The sequence below is a fragment of the Protobothrops mucrosquamatus genome, unplaced genomic scaffold, assembly GCF_001527695.2.
Source record: "Protobothrops mucrosquamatus isolate PMUCROS unplaced genomic scaffold, P.Mucros_1.0 scaffold1406, whole genome shotgun sequence".
Taxonomy (NCBI): domain Eukaryota; kingdom Metazoa; phylum Chordata; class Lepidosauria; order Squamata; family Viperidae; genus Protobothrops; species Protobothrops mucrosquamatus.
In genome coordinates this window covers 234,293-249,046 of record NW_015387591.1, presented here as the reverse complement: position 1 = coordinate 249,046, position 14,754 = coordinate 234,293, and the positions used below count along the sequence as shown (strand labels likewise).

Sequence of the window (14,754 nt, the reverse complement as noted above, 5' to 3'; positions counted from 1 at the left end):
GGTGTCTTACCATTTATTCTGCTGATGATTTTCCGAAGTCTCCTCTCAATTTCCCGGCGTTTCATCCTCTCTTGCCGTCCAATCACAAAGAGGTCAAGTAGCACCAGGAAGAACAGTGCCAAGGCATTTACGATTTCTGAACCTTCACTGTTTAAAGCAAAATATGAGACTTTTTAAGCAGCTGAAAGAATTATGTGCATCCCATTGCTAACAGCAATAGAATAAAATTAAGCTACCAGTCTGACCAATTTCTGAATACTTTATTTATTTGTTTGTTTGTTTATTTGTTTGCTTATTTGCTTATTTATTTATTTATTTCCCATAAATAGCTCAAGGAAGTGAAATACCTTAACATTTTATTCATTGAACATTTTTAAACATAAAATTTTATCCTTCACTTCAAGCCACAAGGCATCTTGGGCCGGCACTGTGAATCAGCTTCAATCATCTGACTCATAATCTAACTTTACAGCAGAGCTGCCAAAGCCAATGCAGCCTCCTTATTATAGCTCTGGATCTGATGAAATTCATCAACTAAAATAGGTTGAGTCCTTTGGATAGAACAGGGGTGTCAAACTGCCGGCCCATGTGGAAGCCGCGCCCACCCCATTGCCGGCAATGGCAAAACCGGCCCGTTACATTGCGCAACGTCATATGACATGCCTGGGTTAGAAGGACTGACTAGGAAGTCACACCTGTCAATATTTCTTCAAATAAACTTCATTTTTAAAAAGACATAAGACCAGGCATTGGTAGCCGCAGGATTGTCTATCAAACTGAATGCCCAGTTTTGAAGCAAGCTGAAAAAAATCTTCATAACAGTCTTTCAAAATATTTGGGACAGTTTCATAAGCATGAAGGCAGCCAACAAAGGGGATTAAAGTGTGAAGTCTTAAGAACAATTAGGCAGTTGCATAGCCCTATCACCAACCCTACCAGCTTTCAGTCACTAATCACATGATCTCTTATGAGCCTATCCACATACTTAAATCTTAACACCGTTTTTATTCCATATCCATATTGGTCAAGGCAAAAGCAGGAGGTTTTGGGTGGATCTTGGACTCATAATAATATCAATTATTTTTTTTTGAAGAATCCATTATAACCTTCACATACACACATACCTATTGTCACCAGATCAAGATACTATTATTATAATATGCTTTCAACCTGCCTGGAAACGGTTCATGCATTTGATAAATCCTACATAATCCAGGTTGAATTTGTGTCAACTTTAAAGTATGATTATGCAAAAAAACAAACATGCTTATGGTTTTCCATAGAATATCAACAGTTTTCTATATGAATTGAAGGGTAAGAAAATGTATAGATAACTTACCTTCCTTTGGGTTGGCTCCCATAGCAGCAGAATAGTAGCAGCATGGTTAGAAGCATCAGAGATGCCCCTGGCCAGTGAAAACAGGAACATCGGTTGCCATGATACAGAAAACTGGCTTTCCATACTTCCTACAATAGGGCAAGTATAAAGAATGGGGCTACATTCACAAATGGAAACTACACTTTATTATCCAACTGCAAAGCTCAAGAGAAACAACAGTGGAACTAAGTTACATTGGAGCGCAAGGACTGTAGATACAAGATTCTTGTTATCCATATTCCAAGCTTAATAGATGGATAGACTGACAGATATAAACACATAAAAATAAAATAAGACCCACCACCAAAATAAGCCCAGGGGTGGGTGGGCATGGCCAGCACAGGAGGCACTGAGCATGCAGGGGGCGACAGTGTCCGGTAGTAGCCACAGCCCGCCAGCACAGTGCCAAAGGTAAATCTAAGCACAGAGGCAGAGGCACAAGGGGGCAGGCAAGCAATCCGGATCTGCTGCGCGGCTGCCTGGCTTGAGAGACTTGCGCGAGCTAGGCAGCCATGCAGCACATCTGGATCACCTGCCTCTCCCCCGCCTCTACCTCTGCACTCGGACTTACCTGTGCTGCACCAAGGGGCCAGGGGGCTGCAACTGCTGCCGGATACCATCGGCCCCTTTGCGCTCGCCGCCTCTTGTGCATGAGCCGAGGGATGGGGTGCCCAGCCGAGCTGACCACCCTGATACCGTGTTTCCCCAAAAATAAGCCCTAATGCATCTTTTGGTGCCAAAAAAAAATATAAGACCAAGTCTTATTTTCGGGGAAACACAGTATCTTAATGCTGATCGCTCACATGTAAACTGGAAATTAAATGCCATATTCCAATGTTTAGCAATGCTTTGTGTTTTTATCTTGAGCTGCCTGAATTGATTTCTTATGTGACATCTTTTTATTATTTCTCCAAATTCTTGTACAGTGTACCTTGGTACTCGTTAATTGGTTCCAGGAGGTGCAATGAGTACTAAAAACGACGAGTACCAAACCACGTGACTTACCACGTGACCCTTTGTTTCAGCTGGGAAGAACTTCCTGTCTGTCCCTTTTCCTATGTCAGTGACCTTCCCAGCATGGCTAACTTCCTGTCTGTTCTCCGCGGCCATCTGCCTCTTCCTATCGCAGTGGGTCAAATACCAAATTTGATGAGTTTTGAAGCAGTTGAGTACTGAGATACCACTGTATAGCTATGTTTCTGTTTTATGCTTGCCAGCTGTCCAGAGTTATCTCAATAAGATGGCTGGCCATATACATTTCTATGATAAATAAATAAATAAATAAATAAATAACAACCTTGCTTTCTTATGTGGTTTATAATAAGTACCCTTGTTCGGTGTTTAAGCTTTTACCTAAAATGCACAGGATTCTCCTAAAAGAAACATAAAAACACATAAAACTAAGAGGGATACCTACTTCACAAATTGCAATGCTTACCTTCCATGAAATCACCTTCTTCCTTTCCTTCTGATGTCCTTCCAGCAGTGTTGATAGCTGGTCTCTCAGAATAGTGAGGGCTTTTGTTGTCGTCAGACCCAAATTTGTAGTCATTTCATCCTGAAAGAGCAAACGGCAAATCTAGTATTTCTTCACAATTTTTCCTACCAAGTTCTGTGTCATCTTCTCAAACAAGTTATACTTAGCAGTGACCTATCTACTGAAAGAACAGGCATATCCTTGTCTATAATAATACTTTAAAACACAGAAGTACTTCAGGTTAAACTCTCTTTTCTTTTTTTCTTATGAGATGACATTATTCACTTTTCAAAGTATTGAGAAAGGGAAAAAAATTCCTAGTTTTCTTCCTATGCTATGGTTTCAAGCTTTCGTTCTTGATCTCTGATTATGATACCTGATTGGAGATCCCTGATCTTGATCCTTTATCAGGGATCCCTTAATCCCTGATCATATCTAAATAGAAATGCCACCCTATCCATATTAATCTCCAAAAGATATATGAGATTACATCTTTCAGAGTCTTATAGTGCTTTCACTTGATTCGTGGCCCATTATTTATATAAATCAAACATCGTGCCAATTTTTAAAGCAGGCCTACAGATTCCTGCTTTAATATTCCTTAAAATTCTAAGGAGATACTCTAGTAGTAGAAAAAAGAATAAAGTCTAACAAATCCAATATACTATCAGTCTACTTTTGTCCCATGTGAAAAAAATGTTCCATGTATCTCGAAGACACAAAGTTGGTGAAAGCCACATTTGAAAATTCTCTATAAACTCAGTTGGAATAGGAGATGACAAGAGGCATTTCATTAGAGGCTGAACACTTAAGCTTCCCAGCAGATTATGCCCATTTTCAAGAACTGGAGAGTTGACTGCATTTTGAATAGTCTACTTCTGAAACTAAAGTATCTTGAATGTGTCTAATTTGTAAAGAGTAGGTAAATCCTGCCTGATTCACACATCATACCAGTTTAAAGCAATTCTGAGATTGTGATAGGAAAAAAAAACCCCTCTGTTCAAGGGGTAAAATATAATTTACAAACGGTAGCATGTGAGGATAAAAATAAACAAGCACTGTAAGATCATGACTTAATTTTAAATGCATGGCAATGAACAGTATCACTAAAATAAAAGTAAACACTGGAGCTATGACAATTATGAATGTGTTCATCATGCGTCTCCTGCCCAAAAGACCGATGTTTCAGCTGATCAAGAGAAGTCCAAATTGCCAAGGACAGACCCAGGACAACTGCCAAAGAATGAGTGTCTCAGACAATTAACCTTCTTGTGGAATCTCTTTATTTGAAGCTGCTGCTCTCTCACCTGGCCCTGCCTTGTTCTTTTTTAGGAATATGAAAATGCATATCCCTCAGCAATAAAAATGAACATGTAAAGCAAGAAATTCTCAATGCACGCAAGCAAATTATGCTATTTCATATTTGGACCAACTAAGAATAAAGCCTGATGCAATGTTCCTATTTGGCTAGCTCTAGGACTTAAATAACTGATCCCTTTTTTTTTTAGAAGACAAACCAGACTGTAAACAAACATCATTCCCGTATATTAACAATAAAGCCAAAAAGAAAATGCAGGTATTGTAGCTAGCAGTCCCAATTCGGGTCTATTCCTTGGGTCCATTCAAAGTTATATTCAGACTTTAACAATGATTCAGGTGCTGTCTGAGCTTGCTTGTTTTCTTGCAGACGTTTCATTACCCTAACTAGGTAACACCATCAGTCCTAGTAAGGAGTGCAGTTTGCTGTCTGCTTATATTCTGGTGTCTTGCCTGTCTGGATGGGTGGGGGCGGTCTTAGGAATTCTTTGGTTGGGCTGTTTACTAATGGCTCTGTGGCAGTTTCTTGATTGGGGAATTGCTTTTAACTCCAAGGTCACCTTCAGACCAACAATCAGTAAGCAATAACCCAATCAATACCCAAATCCACAAGTCTTAAAGTTGTCAAGGTTGGAGATCCCTGAGGTATAACATGGAACATGGTTAATGCCAGAATACAGATACAGTCCAACTGTCCCAAACATGGGATTTTCTGACAAATGGATATGAGAAACTAGAACTGCCACAAAACTGTCAGATTTTCANGTGGTTGTTCCAGCTTGCGGGACTGGCCTAAGGGATTTTAAAGGGGTTTTATTTATTTTTAAATTTGACGAGTTTAAATATTTCTTTTTAATCAATTTTAATAGGTGTATAATGTGTGTGTTTTTATCTGATTGTTAGCCGCCCTGAGTCCGTAAGGAGAAGGGCGGGATATAAATGTAATTAATAAATAAATAAATAAATAAACTATTTGAACAAGAAACTGAGGAAGCCCAAAGTGCAGACATGAACAAAGATGTTGAAGTTGTTTTTGATGTTTCCTTTTTTCGCTACATTTCTGCCTCAATATGAGTTCCCTCTTCAGGCCTTGAAATCATGTTCTCTGACCCCTCCCACCCCATGCTAACTTTCACTTTCTCACATGATGCAGGCATAGCAAATTAATCATGTCAGCAGACCTAACTCCTACAGACCACACACAGTTTGTGTTTCCACTGGCTAACTTCATACTATACAATTATACAATTAACCCATTTTTCTGGGTTCACATAAGACACCGAATCGTAAACTATCCAACAAACTATCCACCCATTAAGCACAAAAAACTAACCTAGTAAAAGCTAACTTATGTTAGGCTGTGCACATACATTTACTAGGTCTTTCACTGACCTAATTTAGTGTTTGTTCAACTCTAGTGATAGAATACCTGCTGAAATAAACTAATTAGTCCATAATTTATCAAAGCAGTCTATGAAAAAAGAGTATTGTAGCCTTAATTTATTACTCTTTAGTGCTTTGGTCTAGAAATAATTCCCCGGTGTCTGGCTAAAGCAGCAACCCTCTGTTGAAGGAAAATAGAAAACAGCGGGAATTATAATAGAAAAGCAAAGTGGCAAACCGTTCAAGATTGGTTCCAATATAAATGCAGCAAGTTAGAAAGAGAATGCTGAGTACGACAATGTGATTGTGTTCCCAGTACTGGTGCCTACTGTCTAGTCTGTGTTTGTTTGCCAACATGGGAAGTTCAGCATTTGCATTTGCCTCCTTCACTCAGTTGATGGGTAGAGATTAAATTATTAAATTTAGATTACAATCCTGCCCACAACTGTAAAGAAATACGTGGATGATGAAAGCATACATCTGGCACTTATAAACTACACCCCAAAATGAAGCAATTACAGCCCACAATACTGCATGTGAAAAATGCCATCTTGTTTTATTCAAAGTACTACTGAAGAACACTCATCCCATACAATGACAGTGATACAGGCTAATCGAGGAACTAGCAGGATGGTGCAGAGAAAACTCACCCTCATCCTGCTCTCTGACTTTCTATCCCACATAGCAGCTCTGAAAACTTTCACTGCCCTAAAACAGGGAATGGTGGCAGCAGCTACCCAAGCAGTCTTTCAGGATAGCTCACAACTTCAGCACAACATGATGAAGTTTTACTGGCTCAGTAAAGTTAAGAAAGGAAATAGGAGAAAATGATAAACAGGCAGTGCAAGAACAACTAAAAGAAAGAACACAGTAGAGCCTTCCTTCCTTCCTTCCTTCCTTCCTTCCTTCCTTCCTTCCTTCCTTCCTTCCTTCCTTCCTTTTTGATTCCTGGCAACTGCCTGGTCTACTCTCTGCAGCTTTCACAGCAACATTTTCCAGAAGTGGATGAACACTGCCTTCTTCCTATGGTTCAGAGACAGCAACTGGCCCAAGTCCACTCAGATGGTTTTATGCCCAAGGTGGGACTAGAGCAAGGCTTTTCAACCAGTGGTACGGGTACCACCTGTGGTACATTGGCACCTGGCAGGTGGTACGCAACCATCCTAGAAAAGTGGTAGCGGGGGAGGGGAATGAGCTGAACCGGTGGCAGCACCGCACAAGCCTGAGCGAGAGACGGCTGGAGCTGCAGGGCTGTCAGGGCTCAGCAGAAGTGCCAGGATCAGCGCCAGACTCCAGCTGGAGCTCAGCGCTGACCCTGGCGCTTCTGCTGAGCCCAGAAGAAGCGCCGATCAGCTGGAATGTTGCAGCATCTCCAGGCTCTTGTGATTTACATTCAGATGCTTGGCAACTGATTCATATTTATGACGGTCACAGTGTCCCAGGGTCATGTGACGTGACCAAAACCTGCTGCAACCACCCAGCAGACGGGGGAATAAAAACCAAACACCCCCCCACCCCACCCCCGCTGCCAATCCTCAACAGAAATGCTAACAATGAAAACCTCGGACAGGAGGAAGAGCGTGGCCGGGCGGGCAGGCAGGTGTCTTGCTCGTGGTTTGGGGGGCACTTTTTCAGTGCCGTTGTAACTTCGAACAGTCACTAAGTGAACTGTTGTAAGTTGCGGACTACCTGTACTTCATCACTTTTTTTCTTTCCTTTTTTTTTTTGCTAGGCGACTGGTGGTACTCGGATATTGCCATATCCTAAAAGTGGTACAATGGGTGAAAAGGTTGAAAAGCCCTGGACTAGAGCTCAACATCTCCCATTTTCTAGCCTGATGCCTTAACCATTACACAAACTGGCTCTGGTGCAGATATTTACATTATAAAGTAGGGAAAATTAAAAAAATAGTAATGAAAGGAAATTTTAAAAAAAGGGTAACAAGCAAACCTAGTTGGCATTAACCATTTTTTAAAAAAATGGCAATCCTGAGCTTAACTATTGTTAATATCAGCATGCAGTCCTATGGCCAATTGTGCTTATTAATGAAAGTCAGGATATGAGAATTATATAATAATTAAAATTATTATTTGCTTTCACCTTTGAAAATCTCAAGGAAGCCATCACCCCATAGCTATCAGGGCATGATCCAAACACAATCTGTGATTGTACTGTTTGTCTCAAGTTTATAATTTTTTAAGAAGTTGATATTCCTCCATATTTGCCCAATCAAATTGGCAACATAAAGAATGCCTTATTTGGCTATTTCTGATTATTTGCATCCCTCCAACAAAGAATGTTATTTAACCCTGCTTTATGGTCTATAAATCCAAGACATCGCTTTAGACCCCTCTGAGGCAAGAGGCAATTATTTCAACAAAACCACACATGCATATACACGCAAACATACTGACAACAGTTATATAACTATTGTGAGACACACAAACTAGTCAGATTTCTCTTCACTAAAGAAGCAAATATGTGTCATATTCCCCCTCAACTTCAGGTATTCAGGAAAAATCTTTTGATAATTAAGTCTGAAGACAATATATAATTAGTTTGATGAGCACTGGGAAAAGTATTATTTTGTTTAAAACCACTGGTATTAATGTTTTAGATCAGTGGTTCTCAATGTAGGCCATTTGGCCACGCCATATATCTAAGAGGTATAATAAGTTTTCGAGCCATCTAAACTTAACTATCAGGTATATGATCAATTTGTCGTAAACCTCACATCTTATCGTGTGTGCTCATTTCGGGAGCATAAATACTGAAAATTACTATACTTTACAATAAATATTTATCAGCTATCAGTCAGCATGTTGGGGGTCACCAGAGGTAAATGAGGCTCAGAAGGGAACCTTGAGTAAAATAGTCAAAAACTCATTGTTTAGACAATAACTCTATATTGTGTGGCACACAGATTAAAATGTTGATCTGGATCTCCCCAAGTCAAGTCAGATGATTTGGAGGTCAAGGGGTGAGTCTGGCTGGTTATTCTCTCTCTCTCTCAACCAAATCAAACTCACAACTCAGGGAAATCCATAGCAGTACATAATTTAATTCTGTCCTTAAGAGAGTGTACTATATGGTTTAGAGAGGAGCCCTGCTCAAGCAACCAAGTTTCAAGAACAAGCTGCAAAGGCAAAACAAGATGACATGCTTGTTTCTGGTAAGGAGGGTCTTCTGGCTTCCAGGTCACTGCATAAATTCTCTTTTATATTAAGAGCCATGTCATTGGAATGACAGTCCCTTTAATACTGGGTCATTCTAACTTAGCAATAGAATACAAAGCAGACCTACAAATCCTGCAGAGGTCTGATTTAAATTGTCTCCATCGGTCGTGTCTCCTGCTACAGAGAGATCGCTTTTTTGCTGGATAACCACTTTTTCGAGAGTGTACGAAAACTAAAAGCTGGATGCCAATAGCCAGAATAGGCTCACCTAAGCCTTTTTCTGCTTGGCAATTTCCCTTTCTTCTAAGACTACTGAGACAAGAAATCTTCCTTTGGGCAACCATGTGCCTTGCAGGCTCTCTGCTCCATCCCTCCGGTCCTCTTTCCCCTGACATATCACCCTAGGGCCAGATCACAATAGAGCTAACACATGCCATGGGGATAGGTGTTTATGCTTTGTTTTTAAGACCTATTACATAATCTGACATTAAAGCAAATATTCTTCTCTGTAGCTCCCTAACTCTGAAGGATGACAAGGGTACTGTTGAGAATTACATACACTTCTACCACTGCTGAATGTAATCCTAGATTTATTAATCTGCAAGGATGGATCACTGCCATATTTTGCTTCCCCTGAATAGAGCTGGCAAACCTCCCAATTCAAGAAATTTAGTATAAACCAGGCTTGCTATTTTAAAATACAGCCTTAACCCAAATCCATGCATTCCAGTGCAAAATAATATTCAGCTGCAGTGCACGACCATCAGAAGAAACAGGCAAGTCTTAATCACTGAATAGGAAGAGGGTTTCCTTTTAACAAAAAAACATGACAGCTCTATCTCCTATATTTAATGCTGATATATTCCACATAACAGAATGCCACCCACAAGAAAGCAATCCTATCCCTTATCAGAGATGTCAGTTAGTTCACCAGGGCTAAGTACTTTCTCACATGTTCTCTCCCCTTCCCTCTCTCCCTCACACAGACAGACAGACACAGAGAGACACACACAGACAGACACAATCGCTGGAAACATATTAGTAACTCAGGAAGCGATCCAGGAATTTTTGGGGTGGGGGAGGGAGCCATCTTGAATGAAAATGTTAGATAAGGGGGGAGGGGAGAGGACCAAAAAAAAAAGGTAAACTTACTTTGCCACATTTGGCTTGCTGAGACATCCACAGATCTGGCTGTTTGAAAAGCATCTGGGCTAAGTCTGCTGCACACCACTTGAAACCTTGAAAGAGCAACTTCCACTGCTGCTACCCACAGAGAAGCAGAGAGCAATGGGGGAGAGAGAGAGAGTGCGCAGAGCACAGCGCTGCAGAGAAAGAGAGAGAGGAACAGCAGAGTGAAGCACCAAGCCACTGATTAATTCAGCCTGTTGCCAGTCACGCTGCTGTATGCTGGAGACAGAAGAAGAAGGGGAGGCATGAGAAGAGAAAGATGGAGAAGTTCTTTTCCCGGGGGGGGGGGGCAGAAGGATGCATATCAAACCAAATAATCCTGATGAACCATCTATGTAGAGATGTGATAAGGCTTGAGAACCAGGTCCTATACATGTAGAGCTGATGAAGGCTCCGCTCTGATCACAGCAGCAGAGAGAGGGGAGAGCTCGTCTTTAAAAGGGAGAAATCAACCTCGGGAGCCGAGAAGGATTGGGAATGTTCAAAACATACACTTATAAAGAAGGGGAAATTAAATGACAGGTTTTCTGTATTTCTCAAGCCAATTATTTCAATACCATTGGAAAAGTCTAGAGGAGCTTTAATTTGCTGAGCTCTGTGGGTATTTAGTGCTGTCTACTGAGCATCCTCTTGCTCTCCGCAGGACTTCCCAGCAGTAATCCGGATGGGGAACAGCTCTTCTCCACCACCAAGCATCAAATATTCATAATATCTCAAGACGAGACACCAGAAGAAAATGCAGTATAGGTTATTAATAACAACCTGATAGTTCTGTGGCTTGCCACTCACCAAGACAACAATACAGGGGACAAGAGAAGGACACAGAGCTAACAAATATAATTGTCATAATACTATACTCAACAAGCAAAAAAGAAGAGAAAAAGAATTATACAACTGACAAGAGTCAGGCCAACTCTAGCTACATCCTATTCAAGGGACTGTGCCGCACAATGTTAAAAGTTAACATGTTAGCCCTACTCAAAAATTTTGTGAATGACCAATCCGCTTCAGTGATTGGAGTATAGAGTTGGTTATGCTGAATGAAGATCAACTGCTTTTGCGGCAATCTCTGGATGACTTCCTTATCCAACTATAAGGATCTCTCTAGCGTGCATAATTTAGCATCCTAACAGTCTCCAACTGTCCTTGCCCAGTTGAAAAAAGCAGCAGGTGATCTTTGCAGTGGATTTGGATATAAAGTTCTCGCTGGGTGAAATTAACAATGCTTTTGAATGCTGAGCGCCAAGGGGGTCTCCTATCCCCAGGGTCTTTCTGCTAGCCTTTCTATCTCTTCCACCAGTCTGATGAGTTCGGTCCAGAAAGATCTTTCAATCAACTCCTCTTCCTTCTTCTGCCAATTCTTCTCTTCTAGTGCTGGATAGATAACTGTCTTGCCCCAAAGTTTCACACAAAATGATGCACTATGTGCTGCTGAGAATCACAGTAATCAAAATTGGCTCAATACTGGGGGGGGGGGGGAGAGAATCATGTCTGTAGGGTCCTTGATGCTCTCTGAGCTTGAAGGTTTTCTTGCAGCATTTCATTGCCAAACTAGATAACATCATCAATGCTATAAGGGAGTGGGGTTTGCTCAAATGTTACCTTGTTTGGTAATGAAATATCAGCAAGAAAACCACCAAGCTCGGAGAGTACCAAGGACCCCACAGTTTAATCTACAAATATTCTCTTCTATTGGAATCATGGCTGTTACAAATTGATGCTAGGCTGACATTCCTGAGGACTTTGAGAAAGGGAATACTGTAAGCTAAATTCCTTTCCATTAATGAATCAAAGCACTATGTGTATTGCACATAGGAAAATGATATGGAAGAAGCAATGCAAACTGCATGAGAGTGTAGCACCCCTCTAGTAAAACATGCACATCTTTTCGTAAGGCTTTGCATACGTCTTTAACATGATTCCTAAAGCAGCCATGTCTTTTTTTTTAGGCTGTAAAGTATCATAGTGGTTATGCAGAAGAGAAGACCCAAAAAAAATATCTAACCTCCTGATAACATACGGTGGTTCTTGTAAAGTAGGGAAGAGCCAGTGTGACATAATAAAGTGGGAAATATGAAACAAATTCAGCCATGAGGTTAATGGGAAGATTGCAGACAGTCCCTATCTCTAGCTTATTTACACTGCAAGTCTGTCAGATAAATATAATAGGAGGAGCAGAAAACAACATGAACTTCCCTGACCAGGTAGCCTCTAGAATCAGTGAATTGAAACTTCCAGAATCATCCTACTGTGGTCTTGCTGAGGCTGAAAGATAGCAACAAAGGGATCAAACTTTTCAATTCAACATGTCAATGCACATAATTAACTCATCATGGTAGAAAGGCAAGCACACACCAAAAATAAGTTCTCCCAAAATGATAATAAATGTAGGTGCCATAACATGTGAGATGAATCCTGCACGAGGTCACCCTCTCAGCACTACAGTCAATCTGCTCCAGGTCAGGCCCAGCTAGAGATACAAGGGGCAAGAGCCCAGAATCTCTTGTACATGAAGGAGTCACGCCCTGGACCTGCCCTGTACTAAGAAGTGGCTCCTGACGATTCCCTTTTCCTACTTCCTTCCTCCCTGAAAAAATGATTTAATTAATACAGGTAGTCCTTGACTTACAAAAGTTCATTTAGTGACCATTCGAAGTTACAACGGCACTGACAAAAGTGACTTATGACCATTTTTCACACTTATAACCATCGCAGCATCCCCATGGTCACATGGTCAAAATTCAGATGCTTGGCAATTGACTCATATTTATGACAGCTGCAGTGTTCCTGGGGTCATGTGATCCTCTTTTGCGACTTTCTGACAATCAAAAGCCCATGGGGAAGCCAGATTCACTTAACAACCATGTTACTAACTTACCTGCAACGATTCACTTAACAACAGTGGCAAGAAAGGTCGTAAAGTGGGGCAAAACTCACTTAGCAAATGTCTCACTTAACAACATAAATGTTTGGCTCAATTGTGGTCGTTAAGTCAAGAACTACCTGTATTTGTGAGCTTTGAGCTGCACAAGCTTCATAATCATTGTTAACTTTATTAAATTTACAGTATATCAGAAATTACAGGTAACACTGGCCATGAGTAAGAATGAGAAGAATATGGTGAGCACAATACTATGACCAAAATAAATACAGTATTTATCTCCCAAAAAGTATTAAACATCAATTTTATTTATTTTTATGCCATTTTTAATATTTTTATGAAAAATTCGATAAGGTGAACATTTTTGTTTGTGTTTGTTTTTGTTTATTGATATCCCTTTATTACTTTTACAAATAACTCAAAGTTATTTGTAAAAGTATATCCAACACACCTTTCTCCTATTTTCCATACAACAATAACCTCTGAGGTGAATAAGGCTAAGAGAGAGTGACTGACCCAAAGTCATCCAGATGGCTTTAGTGCCTAAAGCAGCTTAGTTTCCTTGATCCTAAGCCAGTACCTTAAACATTAGACCAAACTGGCTATTATTAAGATTGACGTGAACTTCACCACTAGCAAACCATAGGACAGTCGTGGCGAACCTATGGCACGCGTGCCAGAGGCGGCACTCGGAGCCCTCTCTGTGGGCACGCGTGCCGTCGCCCCAGCCCCACCTCCCCCTGTGGCCCCTCCTCACCAGCAGCCTCTCTGAAGGAGAATCGCCCCCAGGTGCGGCCCACACGGAGCAGCGCAGCCAAGGACATAGCCAGGCAGGAGGGACACGACTCCGCCCTCGCACCCCATAGCGTGTAGATGCTGCGGGGTGTGGGTGGAGAGCGTGGTTGCCATGGTGCTGCAGGACTGCCTGGGTGATCTGCTGTGGGCCATGGAGGCGGTGTGTGTCCCTGCAGGTGGGTGGGGCAGGGGGCGGGTGGGGGCGGAGCAGGCAGGGTGGGAGGCAGAGCGGGGTGGTGGTTTTTGGGCACTCGGTCTCTAAAAGGTTCGCCATCACTGCCATAAGACTTTCCAGAATCTTCCAACCTTCCTTGTGCTAAAACAACAGCAAGGGCAGGCTTTTAGTCACTGTGATGACTGGGCAATGCTGCAAAGATTTGTAAATCACTAAGGTGGAAATGGCCTATAGCTGAGGAGCAAGACATACATTTCAAATCCAGGGGACTGCTGATTAAAACATGCTTTTTTAACTTTGGGCCCCTAGGTCCTACTGGCTGTTGCACCTTAAGTAGCCCAAAACCATAGGAGCATTAAGGTTGGATGAAAACCTCCCAAGACTTGAAAAAAAATATGCTTTGCTTGAGATGCTGAAGGTGTTGCTGGTCAAAGATAGCAATTGAGAGACTTGACTCCGCAGCTAGCCATTCTTTGGATAAGGCAAACTGTGGATGGCAAAGAACCTATAACCAGAAAGTACAGAACTATGTAGCCTCCAGAAGTTGTACTCAACTCGGAGATTTTATTTATTTATTATTTATTTTATTTTATTTATTTATTATTTATTCAGGGATCAAAACGCCAGCGCGTATAACTATAGAAGCAAAGCTCAAGAAAAGCAGAGCATTTTTTTGGTGCTGATTACAAAAGGAGCCCAGTGGGGAAGGAAGGGGAGGGGAAGGAAAGAAAGGCAGCATCTTTCTCCAGGGCATTGTGTTTCCTAGACGACACACACTCTGGAGCTGCACAAAGGAACACAATGTTTTGCACAGCACAGCTCTCCCTCCACAACCTCCCAGCAACGCGCCATCCCCCTTTTCCTTAACACCATTCCTAGGAAGTTCCTGGGCTGCTGAAGCACAGCTATGGGCAGGCGGGGTAGAAGAAGAAGAAGAAGAAGAAGAAGGAGGAGGAGGAGGAGGAGGAGGAGGAGGAGGAGGAG

At 41.5% G+C, this 14,754-nt stretch overlaps 1 protein-coding gene across 1 annotated transcript in view; it reads right to left on the bottom strand.

Annotated features, from left to right (window-relative positions):
- The window catches only part of TMEM94 (transmembrane protein 94), a 73,094-nt gene that overhangs the window by 44,387 nt on the left and 13,953 nt on the right, over positions 1 to 14,754 (bottom strand). The window contains exons 2-4 of the mRNA XM_015821833.1: positions 2,817 to 2,936; positions 1,340 to 1,467; positions 11 to 147 (exon numbers count right to left, since the gene is read on the bottom strand). Of these exons, the coding sequence (XP_015677319.1) occupies positions 11 to 147; positions 1,340 to 1,467; positions 2,817 to 2,936 (385 nt within the window). The remainder of the gene's footprint in view (positions 1 to 10; positions 148 to 1,339; positions 1,468 to 2,816; positions 2,937 to 14,754) is intronic.